At 47.0% G+C, this 26388-nt stretch overlaps 1 protein-coding gene across 3 annotated transcripts in view; it reads left to right on the top strand.

Annotated features, from left to right (window-relative positions):
• PRKN (parkin RBR E3 ubiquitin protein ligase) overlaps nucleotides 1-23657 on the top strand; it is a 1163915-nt gene extending 1140258 nt beyond the window's left edge. For all 3 annotated transcript variants that reach the window (XM_031456655.2, XM_031456658.2, XM_031456656.2), the window contains 2 exons: nucleotides 15735-15852; nucleotides 21270-23657. In XM_031456655.2, the coding sequence (XP_031312515.2) occupies nucleotides 15735-15852; nucleotides 21270-21382 (231 nt within the window). In that variant the 3' untranslated portion in view covers nucleotides 21383-23657. The remainder of the gene's footprint in view (nucleotides 1-15734; nucleotides 15853-21269) is intronic.
• Nucleotides 23658-26388: the final 2731 nt, after the last annotated feature.

A 26388-nucleotide genomic window follows, 5' to 3' on the forward strand; every position in this document is an offset into this window, starting at 1 on the left:
AGCCCCCGAAGTGCTTGCTGGTTTCAGTAAAGCAGCTTTGGCTTTACTGATGCCGTTTCGCTCTCATCCTTGACTCTGGATGTGAGGATCACGGACGTGCAGACACGTGATGACGCTGATGGATCCAGTCAGTGCAGGTGCGTCCTCCGCTTGCCCTTCAACAGAAGGAAGCAGAGTAAATGCTGAAGACAGCACCAGAGCCTCTGTAGCGCGTCCCCGAAGCACTTAGCGTGTGTGGAAGGTTGGCTCTGGGGGAGCAGAGATGGCCCAGGGCTGGTACTCAGGTTGGACTATGATTTCCTCCACTTTCAGGCAAGTCACTCAAATTCTTGCAGTGTTTTTCCTCCCCTGCCACATGGGGCCAGTGAGGCCTACTGAGCTATAAATGATGAAACGAGAACATATGTGAAGTATTTTATGCCTTGTAAGGTCCTACAGAAGGGTAAAACTCTGAGGTTTGGGTATTTTTAAGGCTGAATACTAAAAATGTCAGGCATTACAGAGAAAAATTAAAGAAAACATTGAAAAACAAACAAAGACACACTTGCGGGCATGGACACACACACACACTCACACACACACTAACACATCAAACCCTTACCACATGGACCCAGGGCTCTGTCTCTCCAGGAACCTTTCCTGTCCCCCAGCGACTTCTCTCCTCTGGGGCCATCACTGGGCAAAGAGCAGCACTGAGCCAGCGCAGCACTGCCCAGGGCCTCAGCCCCTCGCCCTCGGGGCTTCTAGAAGCCTCCGCAGCCCCAGGAGTCCCTCCCAGCCTGGTGTCCACACTGCAGGACACTATCTGCCGGGTCCTCAGCCCTCCTCCCAGACACCTGCCCCGAGTCCCGCCTCGGGCACCTCCCCATGTGGGGAAAATGGGGCTGCCCCTGGGGCCTCTGCATCCAGAGCCTAGAAGAGCCTAAACGTAGGTTCCTCACCTGAATCAGCAAGTCCACATCCTGTCTGCCAGACTCAGAACCAAGCTGTTGGAACAATTGTGTCACGTGGAAAATGTTTTACTCACAAACACACACACACACACACACACACACACACACCCTGTTTTAGCTTCACCCAAGGAAAAACATGCCCTGGCAATCCCCTGTGTTTCCTCTCAGAGCAGGAAGAGGAAATGTCTGCAGAGCTCCTCTCACTCACCAGATGGCGCTACATCCTTAAGGGAAATGTATTTTCTGAGAAAGGTGGCCAAAAATGAAGCGACCTGGGGTAAAAAGGAGGGTACGCCACTTTCAATCGACAACGGGCCAGGGGAATCAAAAGACTGTTTCCACAAGAATGGGGTTTCTGAGTGAAGTGCAGACTTGAAATGCTAAGAGCTGGGTCCTGGCTGCAATGCGTCTTTTATTCACTGATTGCCTAACAAGGGAGTGGGGCAGCGGCTGTTTATATTGGCGTCATAGGAGGCCTTGTGGACGGATTGTGGGGCAAGCGGTTCCTCTGCTTATGTGATTACCTCTTAGCAAATGAAGCAGAGGCCAATATGCGCCTGAATTTCAGCACATCCAAATCCATTGCTGTTGTATTCCAAGTTTGCATGTAACCTCTTTCAGCAAGAACTACGTGTGCGTCTCCTGTCTGATCAGCCCACCCCTGTGGGGAATCCGAGGCAAGGCAGAATGGTCTGGAAGTCAAACAGACCCGGTCTTGAAAATGAGTCGCAGCCATAACTAGCTGTCACGGTGGATTCTTCGTGTCATGGCTAAGTTGCAGGGTTGTTTCTTCAAACACTGGTCTCCGTGCTGCTGGGAAAGTATTTCGAAGACATGGTCAACATCTACTGTTTGACTTCAAATAAAAAAGAGGACCCATAAGGTGGGTGGGCCTTGTCTAATCACTTGAAAGCCTTAAGGGCAAAGACAGTTTTCCCAGATTAGGAGGAATTCAGCCTCAAGACTAATATAGAAATTCTGCCTGCATTTCCAGCCTGCCAGCCTGCCCTACAGATTTTGAACTTACCAGCTTCCACCATCCCATGAGCCAACTTCTTAAAGCAAATCCACATATTTTATGTGTATATATGTATATATAGCTCTCCTATTGGTTCTCTCTGTCTGGAGAGCCCTGACTGGTACACTAGCCATGGTAATTACTAAGTGAACTATGCAACCTCTCCGAGCCATGCTTTCCTCATCTGTGATACGATACTGTAAAATCAAAAGGATTTCATGCAAAATACATGCATCATGCCTAGCATGGAGCCTGACAAATCACAGTGTGCACCAAACAAGGTAGTTCTCTGCTCATCCATCCTCACCCCACTCTGCACACTCCCCACAGGATTACATCAGGCTGCCGAGACTAGACGCACACATTCAAGACAACGTGTGCCTTGTATCTGCATTGACTGCAGTGTGTGCATATGTCGTGTGACTTCTCAAAGGGTCGTGCACAGATCGGCCACAAGGGCATCAACCAGGAGCGTGTCAAGACCTACAGATTCAGAAACCAGGAGGACACTGTTGTCGGGGCGTGAGGTGGAGGAGCTACAGCAATCTGTGTTTGCGCCAGCCCTCCGCGTGGTGCTGGGGCTCGCCACAGGCTGCAAAGCACTGTTCTGGTAACTGGTAAGCGCCACGAGGCAGGGACTTTTCTGTTTGTTGTTTGTCATCTCTTTTGTGGACTAATGTATCCTGAGTACCTAGAACAGTGCCTGGCACATCACAGGCATCCAGCACACATCCGCTGAATGAAGGGTTTCTGTGCCAGTTCCGGCAAAAATAGCAGTGTGCTTTGTGCCAGAACATCTGCACTTCACACAAAGGACAAGCGTGCGCCCTGCTCTGCGTTAGTGATGCTTCCACATTCAAAATCCTGTCTACGATGATCATTTTTGTAATTGCTCACCTAAGCAAGCCATGAGCTAGAGCTCTGCATTCCCCAAAATATAGGTAGCTTTTCTCCCTCTCTCAAGTGCAGATTTTTCCCATCTGCCAATTTGTGATAATAGTTAAACACAAAGAACTTTAAACTCCCCAATACACAATACCTATTAATAATCTTGCTACTTAGTATTTATGTTGCCCCATTTCCCCATCGATCTCAAAACACGCTACTGGGCATCATTTGCTTACGCTCCTTCCCCTCTGTGAAGCCGTCAGGGCCCCGCGGGGCAGTGCTGCGTAAGGTCTAACCCAGCAGTGGCGCTCGGTACACATCACACTAAGAACCGCAGTCACCACTGTTACTGTCATGGTCAAGAATATTCTTCTGAACTGAACTGGACAGCATGGCCTGGGACGTTTGGAACTTAATTCAGAGAGTGTAGCCTCACAGCCCACCCAGACCTGGACCATCCTAACACTTCAATGATTTCTTTCTCAATATACATAGAGATAAATTAATATGTACAGAGCATTTATTTCTTATACATATAATACATATTTAAGTTAATACTATATAAATATATAGATTCCCCCCCAAAAGAGAGAGTGACAGTTTCAAGAATGTTGTAAGAACAAGTTTCACTGACTTCTTGGTACCTTAAAAGGGATGCAGTGTTCCAACTCACCAGCAGGGGGCGCGCTGCTCACAAACCGTGGTCTTCGACTAGAGCACCTGCTGTGACTGGCAAGCTGGGGAGGCTACCCTCTGCTGAGATGGAAGTTTTCAGTAATTATGAGGCAAGCGAGTGATATCTGGGCATTCAGTTTTGATGATAAAGGTGACATTTCAAAGTTAGTATTCACCTAAAAACATTCACAGCCGAGTTAAGCCAACCGTTTTCAGGGATTAATGGCAATCTGATTCTTTTTGGAAAATAGATTTCAATTGACTTTTAGTATTAAGATGTACTTGTCCAATTATTGGCTGAGTAGATGCCACAAACAAGTTTCCTAAAGCAGGAAAGATGATGTGAATGCAAACTGTCTCTCGGGTGACTCTAGCTTGCATATATATTAACGGTGTCTCCTAGGCATGAACTTTAAAACCTCTATGAGGGCACTTTGGTTTAATGTTTTTTTTAACAGAGACTTCAGAGGTCTTTTCAGTTTATACAGACTCCAGCAGTCTGATAGTCTCATCTCTATAAATACGAGATGAGGATGATGACAACAAAATAATGATTATGATCACAGAAAACACGAACTTAGCATTCAGGGAGCACCAGGCTCTGTGCTAAGCTCTGCATGTTCATATGCTTGACTCACAACCACCCTTGTGAGGTGCGGACTATACACACTTACGGATGAGCAGAGACTCAGGCTAGATGTCTGTCCCCAGTTACACAGCAAGTAAAGGAGGAAGCTGGCATTTAAATCCAGGTGTGATGCCCCCCAGCCCTGCTCTGGACCACTTCTCATGCCAAGCACCTCTAAGAGCTCACTTAACAGTTATATCATATAAATAAAAACCACGGTCCCTTCTTGGAATACAGGTTGGCTGTCATGCCAATTTTGAAGATACACAGGAAATTACAAGAAATTGCTGGTTTTAACCATCGATTATATAGGAAGAGAACCTTGTCCCATTCCACCCCCGCCACCTCCCAGCCCCCAGCTTGTTCCTCCTCATGAGAGGCAAGCAGTAAGCAGGCCCAGAGGTCTGTACAATTATCCTAATTGTCACACTGCCCTGTGTGAGCCACAGTTCATCACAAGGAGAGCGAAAATGCTGAGTCACAACAAAACCTTCACCTCTTGGCAGCACAAGTCACTGCTTTGTAGCTTTGTAGCTTGAAGGCAAAAGCCACACAGAGGGTGCATTTATCCAACTAAACCCACTCCTCAGGCTCAGGAGAGGCCGTTCCCACACCTCCCTGAGCCCCACAAGCCCCCAGCGCACTTTTAAGGATTCAGATTTCTGGACCCAACCCCAGACCTACTGAATCCAGCTCTCCAGAGTGTGAGCACAAGGAGATGTGTGCCTGGGTTTTTTAAATCCCATCCGGCCCACTGCTTGCTATCATTCTAGAAGGTTCTGAACATCAGTATCAAAATTGCTCGTAAAGCAGACTGAGCAAAGATCTCCATAGAAAGGACTAGATAACAGCATTTTCATGGATTTTTGTCCTTGTTTAGCCTGGATTGGAAGTGTCATGGCCTCAGTGCGTGATGGGACTTCTGATCTGCAGAATTGACAGCTGAAGGTCTAAGGCAGTGGCCTGAGCACAGACAGCCCACTAGGGGGGTGATTTTGAGCCGGGTTTCTTGGTTCCCAATGTCAGTTAAGCCGGCAGCAGCGCTGTGGGTCTCTGATTCTTGCTCCTTCCATGTGCATCCAACTGGGTGAAGCCAGAAAGCGACAAGAATTATGTTGACGCAGAGCTGGAGGTCTCCCGAGGCTGTCTTGGTTCTCTGGTGGTCCTGTTCTGCCCAGGAGGAAGGAAGCCCATGGCTTTAGGGGCAGGGGGACAATCGGAGATGATAAGGACAAAGAAAAGGCGTTGGCTTTGGCAGCCGTGGACTGACTCATATCCTTTTCTAGAACAGTTTCAGCCGACCCGGCAGAAGTGGGAGCCAGCCAGAGAGCAGGGAGGTCAGGGAGCAGCAGAAAGCAAAGGCGTGGCCGGCAGCAGAGGGAGTGTTGCCGGTAGATGTAACCGGTGTCCAGGTTCTTGTCCCGGCCCGGAAGGAATTCAGAGACTAGACCCGGAGGTGAAGAAAGGAAAGTGGGGATTTATTAAGGAGTAGACTGTGCACTCTCAGAGGGAGAGCGGGCAGGCTCGGGTGAGCAGCTGCCCCAGTTTCTTTGGCAAGTTGGTTACACAGGGTATAAAAGTGAATGGACGGAATATTCATTGGGGAGGGAAGGATTTGGGGTCATACTGCCTGATTTTCAACCCAAATCCATCTTTCCAAGGGGAGGAAGGATTTTTGTCCTTGTTTAGTCTGGATTGGAAGTGTCACGGCCTCAGTGCATGATGGGTACCTCTGATCTGCAAGGCTAATTTTATTGTAATGAGGGCATAATGAGCAAAAGGTAACATTCAGACAGCGGAGATTCCTGCCTTTTCTTACCTTTCTTTGTCACCCTCCAGGCCGCTCATCACCCCAAAAGGTGTGACCACTTATCAGCCCAGAGGTTCCTATCTTTCTTTCTCTGCCCAGGGACCCCTGGTGCCTACATGATGTAGGGTTTCCTGTTTTTGGCCTGTGCCCCTCCTTTCTGCCCAATTCCTGCCATTTGGCCTGTGTCCCCCTTTCTCTGCCCATACCTAGCCATGTGCCTGCTCTAGCAGAAGCAGAGGTTTCTCCCCACTACCCCTTGGCCTCAGTAGAACTGCTCTGTGGCATGGCCCTGGCCTTCAGCCCTCAGTCCCCTGCGTAGTGTGTGAGGTCACAGTGAAAGAAATGGGCTGTAACAGCAAAAGCACAGGACAGGAAATCAGAGGTTTAAATTCACATTCCACTGCTGGCGGGCCACGCGACCCGGAGCAAGTTCTGCAGCTTCTTGAAACTGAGCTTTCTGCCTCTGACACTGTTGTTGACAGGCCTGCCTGTCAGGACGGCTGCAGTTGCTAAATTCCATGACCTACCCCAGCCCTCTGACGGAGAGCACCGCTTCCTGATTTAATAGACGCCGTGGCTGTCTCTTCAGACCCCTCCGCACCTCCATCCTCAGCCCAGGCCCCTGGACCAGCCTGCGTCCCCGCCCCGTGCAGCTGCTCACGGCACGCGGCAGAAGGGCAGCCTTGTAGCTGTCACAGCACGGTCCTTAGACACGGCAGGTCTTCCTCACAGAACCGACGGGAAAGCCAGCAACAGGGCAAGACTGCGGACTCCACGAGCGTGTGAGGAGCAGAATGCCGTGCCGTTTGGGGAAAGAATGCTGACATATGCCTTCTACGTTTACAGACAGAGCTGGTTCGTGCTCTACAGGGCAGTAAAGCCATAACCTTGGGGGACATAGTCTCTACCACCAAAAAAAATCATTCCTTATCAGTTTTCTACAAGTTGAGGGGGAGGGTAGAGCTCAGTGGTAGAGCGTGTGCTTAGCATGCACGAGGTCCTGGGTTCAATCCCCAGCACCTCCACTAAAAATACCAATTTCCACATGTTAACCTCTAACTTTTCAAGCCTATGAAGTATCTGGGGTCCTAGGCAGTTGTAGGCAGGTGGTCAGAGTTACCTTCTTCCCCTCAAGAAGACCAGGATGACTATCAGGCAGGTGATCCTAAAAAACATTTCACACAGTCGCCGTTTTGCTTTGAGCCTTAGGTCTGGGGTCCTTTCTCCCGCCCCAGGCTCCCTTCTCTTGCCTCCGACATGCACATGGGGAGTCCCCAGGAGGATCTGTCCTTGGCACTCTTCTCCTCTTATTCAAGCAAGCGCCTTCACAGCTCCGGGCATCTCTCTGGGGGGAGATCCTTCTCGCCCCTCCCCCAGCCTTGCCCCGTCCCCGGGGTTTATCACCCCGCCTCTCTCGGCCTCCCGGTGTTTCCATCCAGCTGTCCAGCCGGTGACTGGACACAACCATGCCCATGACTCATGTTTCCCCACCTGCTCACTTCACCTTCGGTCCCTCGGGGAATTAGACTTACTTTTATTATTTCAGATGCGACAGCTGACTACTCCCCTCTCCCCAGCTGGCCTGAAGTGTAGTCTCTCAGGGCCACGCAGCCAGGACACCTGAACATTGCACGGGGAGCCCCAAAGCCGTAACTCCATGTTTTATCCGTTTATCAGACTCTCTTCTCAGTATTCCGGTTTGCTATTCTGAGTTTCTAATAAAATTGTGTGCACGTTTGCGTGTGCTTGGGGTTGATCACTCGCTGCTGTTACTTGAGAGATTTACTGTGTGATGTCTATCCCCTAAATTTATAAAAAGTGGTGAAAATCGAGCCATCTTCATGAGCTGAGACTGATGTTCTAGGCAGAGTCCAGAAGCCAGCCTGGCCCCGGGTGGCCGGGCTCCCTCCTCACGCCCTCCTGGCCCCGACTCCTTGGCCTGTCTGTTCCACCTCTCTTGCTTTTCCCCAGTAACAGCAGCAGACAGGAAACAGGGAGCTACAGAAACCAGAGCGAGCTCAGCGTGATCCTCGGGTGAGAGGAAGCTACGGTCAGCCCTTCCGGGATGGGCAGGGACCTTTACTGCCCTTTCTGTGGGGAGAATAGGCGAGGCAGCACCAGCAGGCTTGGGCTTGGCTAGTTTCAATAATTTCAGCAGGAGGTTAGGAGCCATCCCTGCTTGTCTGGTACCCGGCCCAGGGTGTTAGGACGCGGATGGTGCCTGGAGTGTGAGCATTAAATAGAGGAGATTGGGGGGCGGGTAGTGCAGGGGCTCTGGACTGGTCGGTTTGCATATGAAAGACACGCTTGAGTCATTTACTGTCTCTAGGAATTAGCCAGCCCAGGAAGGGATGGGCCCAGGTGGCAAAGCCTCAGAATAAAAGGCATGGTTAATACACAAGGCAAGTCAGGGCACGTGGTCCCCCAGTCATAGGAGAAGTTTGTCCCCGTGTCCACTCCCGCCTCCCCTCCCGATACCCTGTCCTGTCCCATCGCCCTGCCCAGGGCTCTTCTCCCTCCCAGAGCCCTGGGCAAGCCCCTCTCTCCCTGTGCCCCTGCCTCGCCCAGAAGGTGCCAGGCTAGGGCTCCAGACCCTAACCAGCCCAGAGAATGAGTAACAGAGGCCTCGGTACTTCCAGTGCTGCAGGAGTGTACATCCTTTTACAATAAGGAAGAGATGTGTTTTGTTTCACCAGCAAAATTCTTCAAAGTGTGGAAAGGGAATGATGACAAAGCACATCCTCGAAGGTGAAAATGTTAGAAATTGCTGTTTTTGCTCCTTTTTCCCTCTTCCATCCCATGAATCAAAACCTTCTGACCCCACCCCACCCCTAGCTCCTCGGACATATCACAGGCCAACTGGCAGATCCAACAGCTCAGTTCACACTAGCGTGTGAATGGTTACTCAAGGAGTTCCAGGTACGAGTTTGTAGTGCCCCATATGAAGGGACCCTGCGCTGGGGATGGTGGGCCTGCAAGCTGCAGTCACCCTGTTCTGAATGCTGTGGGGCTCAGAAAAGAAGACAGAGAAACTGGTACTTTGAGAGGAAATTGTTCATCATCCTCTGCCATAATTTTTATATTTCTTCCCTGAAAGATCAAAGCATATTAATATAATTCTGAAGCTTTTTGGTTCTTAATAACCCTCCAATAATGCGCTATTGATAGCCTACAAGGCTTCTTGAAGTTACTGTCTGAATCTTTGGGTGGGGTGGGGTGGGGTGGGGGAAGGGTGCTGAGCATCAATCTTTTGTCAAGTATTTTATTCACTCAGCTGAAAATGCTTTTAATTTGGCAACATGTAACAACAGTTTACATGTGCACATATCCCAAGGCAGAAAATTCCAACCAGGGAAATTGTCTTACACGCACACACACACACACACACCCCCTACAAATAATATGGGAAAATATTCACAATATATTTTAAAAGGGAAAATTGGATTACAAAACATAATATCTAGGGTATATGTAGAATTTTTAAGACTAGAAACATATACATAAAAATGTGGGCAGTGGTTGTAACTGGTGAGAGTTTGCAGATGATTTTTTGTGTGCTTTTCTTTCTCAAATTTTTCATAATGAATTTGTATATTTTTCAAACGAGATTTTTTTTAAATAGTGATTGCGATCATACAGCAGTGGCAAAAATGAGAAAATCAGAAACTTATTTTTCTGTAGTTTTGACTTCATGTATTTATAGTAATATTTAAGTGTTTTTTAAAGCATTTAAAGTGAAAAGTAAAACATTTTTAGGTACATGTGTAACATATGTTATAAAATAGTATATTTAATATACATGATTTCAGGAATAATACTTATCAAGAAGTAAGGTGAACACACATGCCCCCCTGCCGCCCCCCCCAGCATCAGAAGCAGGGCTTCTGGACGGGATCTCTGAAGCCCTCTGTGATTCTCTAATCAGCCCCACCTCCTTAGACCCAAGGTCACTACTGTCCTGCATTTTACACTAATCCCTCTGTATGTGTCTTTAGATTGTTTTTTAATTTTTTGGGAGGGTAAGTATATTTAATTATTTATTTTGGTGGCAGTATTGGGGATTGAACCCAAGGCCTCATGCATGCTAAGCAAGCACCCTAACACTGAGCTCTACCCTCCCCACTGTGTCTTTAGATTTGTAACATGCATTTATATTTTATTGCTGTCCAATTTTTGTTAAAAAGCACATATACTGTTTTATCACAAATTTGTGTTTCAACTTTACAGAAGTAATAATATTGTATATATTCTTTTGCAACTTACTTGATATTCTTCCAACATTGTGATTTTAAGATTCCATATGTTGATGTGTATGCCTGAGTTCCTTCACTCTCAGAGGTGTGTGGTACTTCATTGTTATAAATACACCACCATGCATATTTACAATTAACTGTAAATGAGCATCAGGGTTGTTTATAACTTTTTGCTCTTATAGCCAGGATGCTACAGACATTTTGTAACCACCTGCCTCCTAAAGCAGCGACTCAACTTAGGATGCAAAAGTCTCATGAATTGAATTCAAGGGTCCAATAACCTGGATGGGAGAAAAATTACATCGTATTTTCATTAACTCTCACTCAAATTCAACATTTCCTTTAATTCTGAATGTTGACCGTAAACTACAGTACTTTAGCACTACCTGCGACTCAAACCAATAGAAACCACTTGTATTTTCATACTACAATATAGTTGTGATGGTTACCCTAAAATACCACTTATGCTTCCTGCAACTTCAAAATAATAATAATTTTATACCAACGACTAGATTTGCTATTTAATGTGTAAAGAACAACAACAATAAGAAAACACATACAGTACTATGTCAAAAACGTTTTTTATTACTTTAATAACCGTATTTCAAAATAATTGATATCCTCTGAATTTTCTGGTTTGCAATTTAAAACATTCTGAGGAGGAGTCTGAAGACTGCCAAGGAAGTCCTTGGCACACACAAAAGCAGTTGAGAACCTCACGGTAGATCAGGGTAGGAGCCAAGTCACAGCCCTTGATAGAAGCCCACACCCCCTCCCTGGTCCCTGGGAACACGTCACCGACCCTGGCAGGAGGGGCTGTGCAACTGTGACTAAGGGGTGGTTATCCTAGATGATCCAAGTGGCCAAATCTAATCGCATGGGCCCTGGAAGGAAAGAGCCTTCCCCAGATGAAGTCAGAGAGATGGGCGGAAGAGGGGGCAGGGGAGAGGCAAGCGAGGGAAAGAGTCCAGTACAAGTGCAGACCAGGTCTGCCCGTGGGCCACAGCTTACCAACCCCTGCTGCAGACTGCAGTCCACTTACCCTACTGAGATATTTGCCATCACTTCTGCCACCTTTTTTTGCACTTTCTTTCTCTATAAATTTCTGTGCTTTCATTTCTTGCCTTCCTGTTGATTTTTTTGTTTGCTTTTTCCATTTATTTTGTTTTCACTTGTTTAGCAGCAAAACATTTTCTCTTTACTTTTACCAGTTACCCTAGAAATTTAAACATATATTCATGTAACAGAATCTAATGACCCTCAGCCTAAATAATGCAAGCACCTTAGAACTATGTAATTCTCTCACATGATATTCTTGGCCATCATTTTAGTTTCACCTCGATTTTTTTAAAACAAAAAATGATCATTATTTTGAGTTTTATGTAGTCAGTGTTGGCTTTGACTTGTACATTATCCTTTGCTTTGCTCACAGTCTTTTCTTGCCACTCAGGTCTCCCTTTTGGAATTGATCCTATTTGGGTGTTCTGTTAGTGAAGGTCTTTTGATGAGAAATACTCTGTTTTTTATGTCTGAAAGTGTTTTTATTGATGCTCATTTTTGAAAATTAATTCTGCTTAGATAGAATTCTAAGCAGGCTGGTATTTTCTTTCAATACTTTGAAGATATTATACTGCGACCTGCTAGTATCCATGTGTTAGGAATCAGCTGTCAGAATAATTGTAGCTTCTTTGTAGATAGTCTGTGTTTACTTTGTCACTCTCTTTAAGTACCGTTTCAACCTCATGCTCTCTGTCATCTCCTAAAACCCTAGAGAAGTTTTGTACCTTCTCACTCAATCCCCCCAACCCTCAATCTCCTTTTCACGTTCTTCATTTTTTGCTTTCTGATCTGCAGTCTATGTAATTTCTTCAGCTCCATCTTCCAATTCACAAACTCTCCCTTCATTTTTATCTAATTTGCTATGTAATTCATCTGAGTTTCTAATTTTAATCATTAGTTGTTTGTGTCCAGAAAAATAGACAAAACAAAGAAGTGTGTTTCTTTTTCAAATCTGCCTGGTTAATTATGGCATGCTCTTACTCTTTTATCATACTTTCCATACTTTCTTTTTATTTCTTTAAAGATATCAAACATGTGTATTTTGAACTCTACATCTGATTATACCAGTGTCCACAACATTTGCTGGTCAGATTCTGCAGTTTTGTATTTCTGCCATTTTCACTCATGGTAGCTTGTTTTCTCTTGTATTGGTGACTTTTTCATTGTGATCCCAGTTTTCCTGGAATTTCCTTTGTGTGATTCTTTTTGAGGTTTGGCTTTGTAAATGCATTACTCTACAGAAAATATTTTTGCATCAGCCATTTTCTTAGGTATACTGCCAAGCTTGGAGTAGTTCAAATTAACTGTTTGGCATGAGTTATTTTTTAAGATAATCAGGTAGTCTGAATTCTTTTCACAAACCCTTGTGCATGAGACTTGGTGGCTGAGAATTCTCAGAGAAACTTTGTCTCCCCAACATGCCCCACCAGAGGACCAAAGTTGAGACTGGCACGTATTTTTAATCAACTCTTTATCCATTCTCTCTTCTGGGAGGATTTTGCCACCTTATTCATCAGCTGAGGATGGCAGTGCTTAGGAGTCTAGGTCCCCTGTGTGTAATGGGGAAGTTGATTCCACCTTCCACCCGTCTGTGGCCTAGGTTTCATCTCTGCAAAGACCAGAGACTAAGACAATAGCCCCGTAGCAAACACCAGATTCCTCCCTCCCTTTATTAGCAGGTTTTTCTCTTTCTTATTCTAGCCTTCAGGGATTTTCCTTACTTTCCCATCAGGTCAACCATTTATTAAGCAAAGAATTTTCTTCTATCATTTTTAGGTGTATAGACCTGTGAGAAACTACACTTAGCATGCAGCCTGCCATATTGCTGGAAAGTGGCATTTTCAAATTAGTCTTTGCCAAGTAAAATTATATATTTCTCTGATCTGTATGCCCCCAGTAAGCAGTTTTAAACCCATTTTAAGTTGCTAAGGAGTTCCTGGACCTTAAAAAGAAAAGCATGTGACATAGGGTCAGGGGAAGTATTTGCTATGTTCACTGAGAGTTACGACCACATGTGACTCTGAGCTGATTGGAAGACGTGTACTTAAAATACAAACCTACTTCCTAAATCTTGCTGTGGTTCTTATTAATCACAGCTTTATCACTGGGCTCTCAGCCATGAATGGTCTTTATGTTGTCCCAGAGCCAAAGGAAGTTCTCAGTGAACTACGGTTGCTTTTTAATGTTAAATTGACTCTGCTCTGTTCTAACAAAATGGTCACAAATCATATGACATCCTCTTAGCTATAAAGGAAGTTTCCTTTGTAAATGGGATGGTTGATTAACAGAAAGAAATAGGTTTCACCTTGATGACCACCATTAGGGACACAGCCCATGTGCCCCTGCCAGTTCACGGGGTCCTTACTCCAGACGACTGTCAGGTTGACGCCTTCGTGGGTTGTGTCAGGTGTCTGTTCATTCACCCAGCTGACATGTACTGAGTGCCTGCTGGGTACCAGGCACTGTGCCGGACCCTGGAGACACAAGGAAGACACAAACATGATCGTGGCCTTGGATGAATTCACTTCCCACTGGAAATAACAGAAACATTAACATTAATTACCATAAAAACCACTAAATGCTGCAACTTAGCTATAAGCACATTTATTTACCTCATAATACTTCATTCCTAAAGACTGAAAACTAAACATTTCAAAAATACTTAGAATCTGATGATGAAATGATAAAAGTTGGATTCCTATCTGGGGCGAAGGATCTACCCACCAGATTCCACATCTTATGGCCATACCTCCCTGCACCATGGCGTTGGAGGGTGGCCACGGTACTTACAGGATGGTCGTTTCTGAGCATAACCATCCCAGCACCTCTTGCTTTCTCTCTCACCATCTAGAAAACCTGCTAAGAATGACGGTGCTAGGCAGAGTCTGATTCGCAAAGGACAATGCTATGGGCGCTTGGGGATGTGTGAGCATCTCTGGTGTGGGTTTCCATCATTCAGGTTTTCCAAAGGTTTGCATTCGACTGGCCCCGACGCTGCTATGTACGAGGTGAGCATCCTCAAACCAGGCATTTAGCCTTCTTACTACTGAGAGGTTTCTTTTGCAAAATAAGTTTAACAATCTGCACAACTGGTATTTCTAGGTTACCATGAGGGTCACCTGAAATAATGGAAATCAAAGTGTAAAACAATAATGTGTTATAAATTTGTAAGTAGTATCAATATTATTACTAAAAAAATCAGACTATTAGAGTATTTCACGTTATTTAATTTCCTCACTAATTTATATTTTAAGTTATTTTTAGTAGTTTCTTAGCCTAAAAATAGCTCTGAGCATGTTTTAAAAGTCATTACAAGTTAATGAAATGACTTGCATGTTTATATTAATTTTAAAGCACTGAAGAAAAGTTTCAAATATCAAAAAGGCCAAGATGGAGGGGTTCTGTTTGGAGTAACATTTTGAAATATATTTCTAGACCACAAAGTTCTTGTACTGAATCCAAAAATGTCTCAATTCTTCCACACAAGTCTTTCCGCGTTGAAGCGAGGGACGAGATTGCAGCGTCTGAACAATTAGACAGACACAGAATATCTGCTGTGGCTCCTCTTCTTTGTGGTAGGAGTCAGGGATATGCCGTCATATTAGCAAGCATTTTTGAGAGCTTGTGACAGATCCTGAGGTCATTTATTTTATCACTTAACGATGTGTGTCAGATACTTGTTTCAAGTTTTTAAAGAAATTAACCCACTTGTTTCTCAAGACCCTAGTGCACTAGGCATTGTTGATTTCCATCTAGGAGACGGGAACTTTCAAGGATTTAATGAGTTTCCAAAGTCACCCCCCCAGATGGAGTTGGGATTTGAACCCAGGCCCCAGAGCCCAACCTTAACCTCCAGCTGTCCTCGACTCCCGCTGCCACCTTCTCCATCCCGTTGACTTCTGCCCCTGTCCCTTCTGTGACCATATTTGAAGGCCCCCATTTTCCAGGTGCAGGAATGAAAGATAATAAGGTGGAGAAGAAAGTGTAAAAGCCAAGATTCTGCAGTCACACAGGCTCTCCTACGTGTCAGCTTTTGGCAGTTGTTCAGCTTGTCTAATCCTCGATATAAAATAAAAACGAGTGTGCTCACCTGATGACGCATCCAACCAGCGGTGTGGAAGACCGTTTATCACCTTGCCTGCATATTCAGCAGCCAATAGACGTTATTTCTTACAATTATTCAAAATAACAAAAAAGAGGAGCTCAAACTACAAAACTACACAATCTTTTCTTGCCTTGTAAGCACGGACCACATGCCAAGAAAACCACATTGGTGCATGGCCGCGCGTGGCCAGGAGCCATCCACCACTGGTCAAGTGAGTTTCCTTTTGAGCTTCTGGCCGGAAGGCACTTCCATCTCTAAGAATTTCCCGTACAGTGTTTCAAGGAAGCGACATTCATCCCTAACAGGAAGATGTGACATTCAGCTCCTTTTGTCTTATTTACCCAGGTCTACAGCATTGACGAGAGGGCGGCAGAGCAGGCTCGGTGGGAGGAAGCTTCCAGAGAAACAATCAAGAGGACCACCAAGCCCTGCCCTCGCTGCCACGTGCCCGTTGAGAAAAATGGTGAGTCTGGGCTGGGCAGGGAGTGAGGGTTTGGTGAGCTCTTCTTGGGGAGCGTCGTGGCGTGGCTGTGATGGTCAGGAACTCTACGAGGGCTTGCTAGCTGGGTAGTTCAGTGTGGGGACTTTGGGGCCATTGGGCCAGAGTTTGACTCTCAGCTCTCCCATGTCTGGTATCTTAATCCCCTAAGCGGCAAGTCCTCATCTGTAGCCTAGAGACCATGAGAGAAGCTGCTCCACATGGATAGACTCATATGATGTGATGGGCGGTGAAGGCCCCCGGCGCCTGGCCTAGAGGAAGCACTCAGTTCACACTGATTGCCTTTATCATTATGTATGAGTAACACTATTAACACTTTTCATCTGATTTTAAAAAAAGAAGACGCTGGGGAAACGTGCCCGTCCAGCACTTCCCCAGAGTGCCGTCCACAGTGCTCCGGGATCCAGACACACTCACCGGGGGAATGGGGGACATCACCACGTCAAACACGTTTGGCAGTTGGTCCCCACTCTGTCCCCTCCTGGATGCTAACAACACAAACAACTACCTTGTATGGCACACTTACTAAATGCTGGTTCCAAGTTCTCTCCGAGCGTCAGATCACTGACTCGCAGAAACCAAGCAAGGAAGCTACTATTACTTCCCCATTCATAACATCCGTGAAAGCATCGCAGCATTCCTTTTGTCAAGAAATCTGTTTAATTTTGTCCAACCAATTGGTTCGCAATGTTTTTTGGGCCCTGAAATTCGTTTTTTCCATCTCAGCGATTCGTGTCCCCTTGAACACGGGAACACACTCTGGGCTCCGGGTTCCCTCTCCCTGGTGTGGGCGAGCTAGTGCCTTATGTCGTGGTGACGCTTGGCTCCTTCAGGAAACCACCCTGCACATGAATGCGGTTTTGAATAGGACATGTGCTTTCGCCTTCTATCAACTCCTCTCTCAATGTTAAGAATGTGAAGCGACAGCTTGGAGATGCCTCTGGATTAAATGACACTGACCCTGGTAAAGGGTCCCGGGAGCCCACCTACACCTGCTGCTTGGAGCAGGTTTACAGGCTGAGAGACACCAGCATCCGCATCCTAGTGGCTCGCCCTGGGGACACTCTAAACCCTGGGCGACGTCTCACAAGAAGCCGGGGCTCCCTCCAGCTACCTGCAGTCACTCACCCCCTCCTCGTATCCTGGAGCCACCACGGCTGTGGGGAGACTTGCAGGAGCCCCTGCCGGAAGGACTCCCCTCCCAGCTCCGGCCTCCAGAGCCAAGTCACCCCTGTGCTGCACTGGGGGACATCGAGGGGGGACTCTGGTGACACGTCCACGCTCGTGGCTGTGGGTTACCCCCCATCCACCCCACCCCCTGCTCTGACAGCCGCTCTGTGATGATGTGGTCTGTGGGCCATTGCTGTGCACCCTCCCTCACTTCAGCATCACCTGAAGCCCAGCTCCAGCCCATGTTCCAGGTGTTCCTTTGCACTGCCCCCTCCACAGCGGCCCTGACAGCAGCCAGCCAGCGGGGCACCGCGCCATCCACCTGAAAGCCATCACCGCCCTGCGCCCAGAGTCCTTCCCAAACGTGTGGCGCGTCAGTGCGTGTGCAGGGGGTCGGCAGCATCAGCACCGAGGAGAAACAGAAGGAAGCACAGGCACCGTTCTTCCCAGGTTCTCTTCACTGGACCCTTGTGACACCCCAGGCTGTGGGTGCTGAGAGCAGGCTCACTGTGGAGTGAAGCCCCACACACCATCCCGTGACAGCCCTCAAGGCTCTCTCCCCAGCTGCATCCTTTAAGTCTTCATTAATACAAACCAGGGAGTGCAGTGACACATCCGGGAGCAGCAGCAACAGGCCGAGTCCCCAGCTTGGCTTCAGTGGTCCCCTGGGGGAGAAAAAGAGATTTACCCGATGAGTCATTGCTATCCCTCCGCGCACTGGAACGTTCTGGAAAACGCTGCGGGCTGGCCCGCACGTCTGAAGAGAAGACGTGAATGGAGTCAGAGGAAAGAGCCCTCCTGGTCCTCACTGATGGAGCTGCACTGCATACGCGACCGGAAGAGGAAGCTGCAGAGGCCTGTCACAGGAGAGGCTGCGCAAGGTGGATCCCATGGGCCAGGGTTCTATCTCATGGGTCCTTAAAGGATGAAGATGAAACAGTAAGAGGCCATTTTGCTATTATCAGAGGTCAGGAACCTTGTCTGTCTATCCCCTGGGCCCCAAAGAGTGCCTGATATATAAATATTTGTTGAGTTTAAACGTCACTGGTAAAGGAGAGAGACACATAAACAGATAATCCTATAAAATATGATGGAGAAAGCAAGCACAGAGACCTGGGAGGAGTCGAGAGACGGCGTCCTGACAGAAATGATGCCCGAGCCGAGACTGAGCATCGGTGTGATCAGCCCGGCAAGGACGCGGGACAGAGCCCTCCAGGCAGACGGCACGTGCAGAGACAGGGAATATGAACCGTCAACTCCAGGCTGCGCCAGAGGCCCAGCTGTTTGGATTCCAGGGTGAGGATACAGGAGCAGTGCCTGAAGGCTGGAGCATAGGGCCCTGAGTGACATGAAGAACTTGAACTTGATTCTGCAAGACAAGGAGCCCTTAGATCCGCCTTGAGTCAGACCACACCTGCCACCCAGAAGATGGACTTGAAGGGGTCAAGGGATTCAGGACTATGGAAAGGCTTCCTAATCTGGTTCTTTCTTTGAAACATTGTGATGTACTATACGTGGAAAGCACCGACTTTTCACCTCTAGATTTTTTAACCTATGAGCTGAAAAGCTGAAACTTTCAGCTTATTAGTGACTGTCTGAGCTGTTCTAAAATATTTCACTGCAACCGAGACAGACATAGGCGCCATCGCGAGAAGAGCTAACTTCGTTACCTAGCTCTCAACCGAAATTCATGGCCTGTTTCACACATAGCAGAATCCCAGACAAAGTAGTTCTTCCTTCAGCAAAGCTGTGATGATGAGGAGAATTATTTCCTTTTAAACTCAGGCCAAGCCTTGGCGTCGCCTCCTGTAACGCCCTTCACTCGCCGCAAGTCCCTCCTTCGCTTCTGCCCCAGACGGATGAGACCCAGCTGCACCCTCTGCTCCGGGTGTCTGCTCACTCGCACTTGCCCTCGGGCCGGTCCAGGGCTTCCGCCCTCTCATTCAACCCACTGGGAGAGCCGCCGTGCGGCCACGGTGCTGACCGCGCCCAGGCTGGGCTTTCCATGGTTGGAGCCTCCGTCAGGAGACAGAATTCTCTAAGAGGGAAGCCAGATTTTCTCCATGTAAATGTCCACAAATTAGTGTGGCATCATCAGCAGCCTCTTGCTAGCATTTATTTTTCAGCCACCGAAGCGTCCAGCATTGGAGTCCCCGGCGCTTCTCTGTACCACGGGGTCTGGTGTATCCCTTCCGTGTAACAAGCCAGGAAGGAAAGAAAGTCGCCAACGTGAACACCCCCTCTTCCTGTTCCCTTTCTTCTCATTGTACTGTGCGTTATGAGTCTAGTTTCTGTGATAAAATGTTACTAGTTAATGCTAGTATTCCAGATCCCTAAAGACTTCGATATAATAGGAAAACATTCTCAAGTTTCATTCAGCCTCACTTTGTTTCCCCCCACGGAACAAACCCCTTTATTTTCAAAGGGTCTCACGTGGGCATGTGTTCTCTCAGTGCCAATATTTCAGGACCTTCATCGGTGAGCTAAGCACCAGCCTCACTTCAACATTTCATTGAATTTGAATGAACCGCTTAAGTGTCCTTTACGACATACCAGAGAAACTGAAGTGGTTATACTGTGCTAAGCTATTTATTATGTTACTCACATCAGCAGTGCACCGCCATTAAATATGTGTTGGAAATTACCCAGTCCAGTAATTGTGTAATCCCACTTGGGAAATACTAAGATAGAAGTATCTTAAGTGAGTTTTTTCCCTTTGTTTTCCATATATTTATCATTGTTAATGATTTTTAAAGCAAACCAAGAAGAAGGAGAAATGTATGGAATTTTAAATGCCCTTAAGCGATCCTAAAACGAATGCCTTTAGTTACATAGTCATAAATATTTCATATTAGTGCAAGTTCTCATGCCAGGATTCTAATATAAATATGAGACAGTGCTGAAGCAATCGCCTGGAAAATTTGGCCAGAAAAAATGACTTCACAAGACAATTGGTAAAATGGAATAATGAAGCACATGAATGCTATATAGGATTCTGGTAAAGAAATGGCTTTTGCCTGGATTATCGGGGAAACTCGGCCACGAACAGTTCTCTACTGTAACTTGGTACAAATAACTCTCTTCACTTCACGGCAGACTTGGTGTCTGATCCCCAGAAGCAAACGGTGAACGTGTTTAACAAATGGGAGAGGTAAGGAACCCCAGACAAGTCCCCAAATGAGGGGGTTTCATCTCATGCTGGGAATGCCTGTTCCATGGAAGGAAGCATTAGAGTCACACGGACTGTGGTTAAACCTCCAACTTCACACCTGAAAGTACTTGACCTTGAGAAAATTCAAGAACCAAGTAATACTTTGATCACACAAGGTGCTTCTGAGGAGTAAATGAGATGATATGTGGGGAGTACCCAGGATTACTCATTAGTTTCTCTCTATCCTCATCTTAAATAAAATGTTGAATAGCCGGAAGGAATGTATTCACTATAAGATGCTTTTAGGCCTGCTGTCCTGTCTTACGAATTTTTTCAAGCCAAGTTAACACTAAAGAAATGATTAAAAATTACTCATACTATATATTGACATTATTACATATTACATATTAAATTGCTAAACATGATATATATTTTAAATATTTAATATATATTTAAATAAGGAATTGACCCCTGTCTGTGAAACACAAAGTGTTTGTCTCTAAATCCCACCTCAGGAGACGTCAGTAAACTCAGATTCACAAATAAAACCTGCCCTCAATGAAAGTGATGTGCTTCACTCATTTCTTTTCTTTCCTTTATATGGTGTTTATAATTAGAGTTTATATACAATGTTGTGTTAGTTTCTGACGTACAACATAGTGATTTCATTATATATATGTATATATTCTTTTTCATTATAGGTTATTATAAATTACTGAATATAGTTCCCTGTGCTGTACAGTAGGACCTTGTTGTTTATCTATTTTGTTTATACTAGTTTGTATCTGCTAACCCCAAACTCCTAATTTATCCCTCCTCTCCTTTGTCCTTTAGTAACCACAGTTTGTTTTCTATGTCTGAGTCGACTTCACTCATTTCTTAATGAATGTCACAACTTTGGAACCTCCTGGTGGGCTTTCTGATTTGTTTCCCTCAGTTCAGATCCTGCCCTCGGCTTGCTTGCGATAATTCCCTTAGAATGTCATCTCTAGAATGGCATGTTGGCATGTGGGATTGAGCGTCTCCCGGGTGCTGATCCGTGTCCTCTGTCTGCCCGCAGGAGGATGCATGCACATGAAGTGCCCGCAGCCTCAGTGCCAGCTCGAGTGGTGCTGGCACTGCGGCGGGGAGTGGACCCGCGCCTGCATGGGGGACCACTGGTTCGACGTGTAGCCGGAGCAGCGCCACGCGGGCAGCACCCAGCATCCTCCTGTCCCTGCTCCTCTTCCTTTCTCTAAACACACGCACACAGTCACATACACTCACATACATGCACACACGCATGCACACACACGTGCACATGCACGTACGCACGCACACACGCACACAAGCACTTCAAGTTCTTTCCAACGTCACACAAAGTCATGGGAGAAGCTTCTGGAACCCCTTCCCTTGTGCCCATAAGAAACAGCAGAGCTAATGGTGAGACCAGCAGGAAGTATCCTGTGGCCTCAGTGACACAAACACCAGAGCACAGCTGACAGTGTAGTTCGCCTTTTGGAGAGATTCTTGAGTGAGTTCAAGTCAGGCTGGGTAAATACATAGAGATTTCTCAGGTTCAGTTACCTACCCTTTACCTTCACCCAATATTGGGAAGAAGCCCTTGGTGAGGGGAGGAATCGTTTCGAGGGACTGTTGTCACTGGTTCTCTGTGAGACCGAATGCGGGAGATTCTGGGAACTCTAATCATGGCATGAAGAGCAGTGCTCTGACTAAAACCGTCAGAGAGCATCTATTCTCAAAGAACCACAGGCAATAATAGTCAAACCTACGTGTTTCTCCCCAAGAATTGTATCTTTATGTACTGCGTTAGTGACACGTCAACTATGCACAAATCAGCTTGTCAACTAAGTGAGCAATTAGGAAAGTTAAGTTGAATATTGAGTGTTCAAATTTATAGGGAAGAAATCAGAACTTGGTGTGCTTTCATCCCATTTAATTACACGCAACTTTAGAAAGAAATTGTTTTTCTGAAAATATGACAACATCTAGAATTTGATTTTAAACCATCATTTTGAGCTTGGAAAATACACTCACACATCCAGCGTCACTGTAAATTTAATGAACAAGGTGCCTGTAAAGGGCACTTGCAGACATGATTTCATGATGATTCTCAGTGCTAACAAGCATGCTGCTTATTAAGGCAGAATCTTTAAAGAAGGAGCGTTTCCAGGACCACCAGAATGAAAACATGCCTGTGGGAAAGCTTGTGCCTTCTGCACCCCAGCAGGTCACTCAGGGCTCTTTTCTCTAGGACGGTAACTCGCACTAGAACACTTCCTCACGTTGCCATGGATTGAATTGGATTGCTGCTCAAGTTTTCATCGCTTTTTTTTTTCTTTTTGAGGCATTCGCAACACATCAGAAAGAGATGTGTTTACACTAAATGCAGCAAACCTCATTCTCTCAGCACAGTGTGTGGATTGAAAAGTGTAACCAAGGTCCTTTGTTCTCACTGTCCACCTTCTCAGGAAGACCATGGCCAGCACTGAGGGTGTAAGGACTTTCACTAGAGCATGGGGTTTCTTTTGGATTTAGGGACCCTGGGAATTATGAAATCAGCAGTGGACCTTCTGTTCGTAGATGTAGCACCAGAAATCCTTTCTGGGAGGAGAGAGGGAATGACCTCAGCAAATTTGCCCTGGACATCTGCCCCTCTGTCCCTAACCATCCAGCCAGGGACCGTCCCTCCTCTCCCCCTTCCTCAGAGGAGCCGCAGCTGGAACAAGATGGTGGAGGGGGGGTGGCTCTTCAATAGGAACAGCCTCACATGGCTTCACTCAGAAAATCCAACCCCAAACATGGCCCCAAGGCTGCCAGACCCCTGTCAAGGAGCCTACAGATGGTACAGAGATGTTGGAGAGCTGGTGTCCTGAGTGAGGGAAAGGCAGGTCACCAGGCTGGAGCCCCCACATGCCAGGGACCGGCATCCGCGCTCAGCCTGGAACCCACTCAGACTCTGACTGCACGTTTCCCACAGTCCCAGCAAGTAGCATCTCCTTACGCTGCCCGGGGTACAATCAGACGGTTCCCTGTGACGTGGGGAGCCCCCTGCGTTTCACCCCCTGCCTCGCTTTGGGGTGTAACGACGTCGCTGTTACTGCCTCCTTCCCCGTCTGCCTGGCACGTGGGCCTGAGCAAGGTCTGCCCCCTCTCCTCCAGGCAGCAGGAGGCCTAGTCTCTGCGCCTTTCCTGGTGGTAGTCTTGTTTTTTTTCAAGATAGAATACTGATTCTTAAAGAAACAAGGGTCGCTATCAATGAGCGTGACCCACAAGCCACAATAAATGAACTCATCTGAGCACTGGATGATGTCACAAAATGTGAATCTGTCGAAAGAATAGAAATAAACTCTTTGCAGAAGAATATTTTCCTCTGAGGTGTGTAAAGAAGCACTTGACAACGATGTCTAAGATTGTACTCAAATCGTCAATAAAAGCGTCAAAAGAGCTTCTGGGTCCATCGTTGAGGCTATGTTGTCAGTCACTGACGGAGGTGCGGGAGGGATGCCCTGGTGGCTGGAAGGCATGGCCCGGTGAGGCCGTGGCCTTTGCGCCTCTGTCTTGAGCTCCAGGTTCACCCTGGTGGGTTTTTTTCTGAGATAAAGTAGTTTCTTTAGTGCTACCAAATTTAGAAGGGCTCTAAAAAGCAAACCATCATTTAAAAATCTGCCGGTTGCTTTCCCGACATCTCAGCAAACTTTCTAATAACTGTTTAAAACAGAAGTTTGAGCCAGGAGAGACCAAGGACTTTCTGTGTAACATGGCCTCAGAAACGGTGGGCGCCTGCATCGCTCTCAGCGTGGGTGTGCTGGCTTTGGGGCTGTGTTGGTGGCGGCTATTGTTCATTTCACAGTGAGTCCATTTCTGAGGGGTCTGGAACGTTCCTGGAGAGCTCCTCTACTTAGCTTAAGCAAGCAGCACACCCCGAGGGCCCCTCGGTGCCCCACACCTCGGGAAATAAATACCATGTTTCTAGGAAAGATGACAGAAAAAGCGGGAGAGTGGGCGACCCCACCACCTCCCTGTGTGTGAGCCTCTGGAACACTCACGGCGTCCGCCTCGTGGGTGTGGCGTGAGGACGGAGTGGATCCATCACACACAGCCCCTTGGAGCAATGCCTCGCACCGGGAAGTGCTGAGCGGTCCTTACTGTTAATGGATGAACCAGTCAGTGGAGGCCACTATACAAACTAACAAAAAGCACAAAGCGAGTACAGATTAACTGCCGGTGCGGGAACGTGCCCATGCGTGTCCTTTCACAGAGCGAGCGGTTTCATGGTGGAGGCGGGGTCTGGCTCCTGGTGGTGTCAGTGTGTTGGATGAGCTTCTCCACGGACCCAGTTTTCCTATAAAGGCAAGTTGCCAGCTGTGTTTGAGAGCCTTGGAGGGACAAGATCCCGCTGCTCTGCAGAAACTCCAGGGTGGACAGGAAACCGCTGACATTGTGGGTGGAAGTGAACAGGCAGGGGCTTGGAATGCTGACTCAGGAGGCAGCAGACCTGGGGGAGCCCACAGCGCCGTGTGGTGGTGCATGTATCGCACCACCACATCCCCTTGCCAGGCCACTTCTGATACCACGGAGAGTATCTACGTCAGTTTTTAAAAGAAAACTCTATTTCAAAACAACACCAAGCCTGTCTTCAGATTACCCACTGTGAGTAAACTGTCCAACCACAAATATTTAAAACTTTTCACTGCAGTTTGAATAATCATGCAAAAAAAAAAAAGATGCAGGGAGTACTTTCTGGGAAGATCATTTGGCCTTCAGATTGGTGGCACTGCCCCAGTGGGACCGTGGTGTTCCCTGATCACATCCTTTGCACATGCTAAGAGGGTCAACTTTGTCACTGCATCAAGAGGTGACTGGACTCCAGAAGACAGACTAGACTCACACTAATCCAACTCATAAGAGAATGAGATATGGAAGCTAGTGTCCATCCGCAATTTACAATGAGAACCTCACCTCCTGATCTTCACATGTGATTTTCCATCTGCCTAGAATCATTTCTTTGCAACTTTATCCTCCTGAATTTGACTGGCCAATCTTAGGTCTCCATTTAATCCACTTCTCCAGAAACCACTCTCTTACCATCCTGGTCTGCATTAAAGGCCCCTCCCATGTGTTCCCAGAGCTGCACTGCCTCCTACACACATAGCTGTGTGTTTTTCCCAAAACCAACAAATTCCACAATTCTCCAGATACCACTGGATGCCCTACCAGTCAGTTCAACTCTGACACTAGCTACCCGGAGTAAGTGTCAGGATCCACAAGTTAAGGGCTGTCCCACAAGACCATCCCCACTTCATACAGCAGTCACAAGTCCCAGTGGGCCACCTATACTTCTGACGGCTTGGCTATAGATCAGGAATTTCCATTACCCACCCTCTGGTTGAATAATTCCCTAGCGTGGCTCACAGAACTCAGGAAAGTGCTCTCCTCACTGCTGCTGGATTGTCACAAAGAATTCAAACCCAAGAACGGCCAAATGGAAGAGATGCACAGGGCGGGCATGGATAGGGATGTGTCCAGCCCTCTGTGGGCACAGCACCCTGCCAGCACCTCCACATGTTCACCAAGTGGGAAGCAATCTGAGCCCAACGGTTTAAGGGTTTTCATGGAGGTTTCCTTAAGGAGACGTGCTTGGTTATAACACTGGTCATTAGTCATTCACTTAATCCCCTGCCCCTTCCCCTCCTTGGATGTCAGGGGTTGGGGCTGAAAGTTGCAACCTTCTAATCACGCCTTGTTTTTTCTGGCAAGCAGCCCCCATCCTGAGATTATGTAGGGCCCCCAACCACGCCGTTTCATTAACACACTCACCACTCCAGAGATTGCAAAGGTTTAAGGAACCATGTGGCAGGAACCAAATATTTATTTCTTATATTTATTTGTATTTATTATAATTTATCCATATTTATATTTCATGATAGCATTTAATGTATACAACTTGAATCCCTTGCCTACCTGTCTCCATCCCCCTAGGAGCAGATAAAGAGAACAGAACTCCTGGACTCACTTTGGTGTCCGGAGTGTCTGGAGCCAAGCCTGCCGCAGGCCAGGCTCCGTAACGAGGGACTGCACGTTGGAGTCCTGAGCAAACCTACCAGGGAAGTTAAATCTACCAGCGAAAAGCTTCCTTGTTGAGCCTAGACTCAGAGCTCAGTGGCTCAGCTGCACGA

Source organism: Camelus dromedarius, chromosome 6 (genome assembly GCF_036321535.1).
Source record: "Camelus dromedarius isolate mCamDro1 chromosome 6, mCamDro1.pat, whole genome shotgun sequence".
Classification (NCBI taxonomy): domain Eukaryota; kingdom Metazoa; phylum Chordata; class Mammalia; order Artiodactyla; family Camelidae; genus Camelus; species Camelus dromedarius.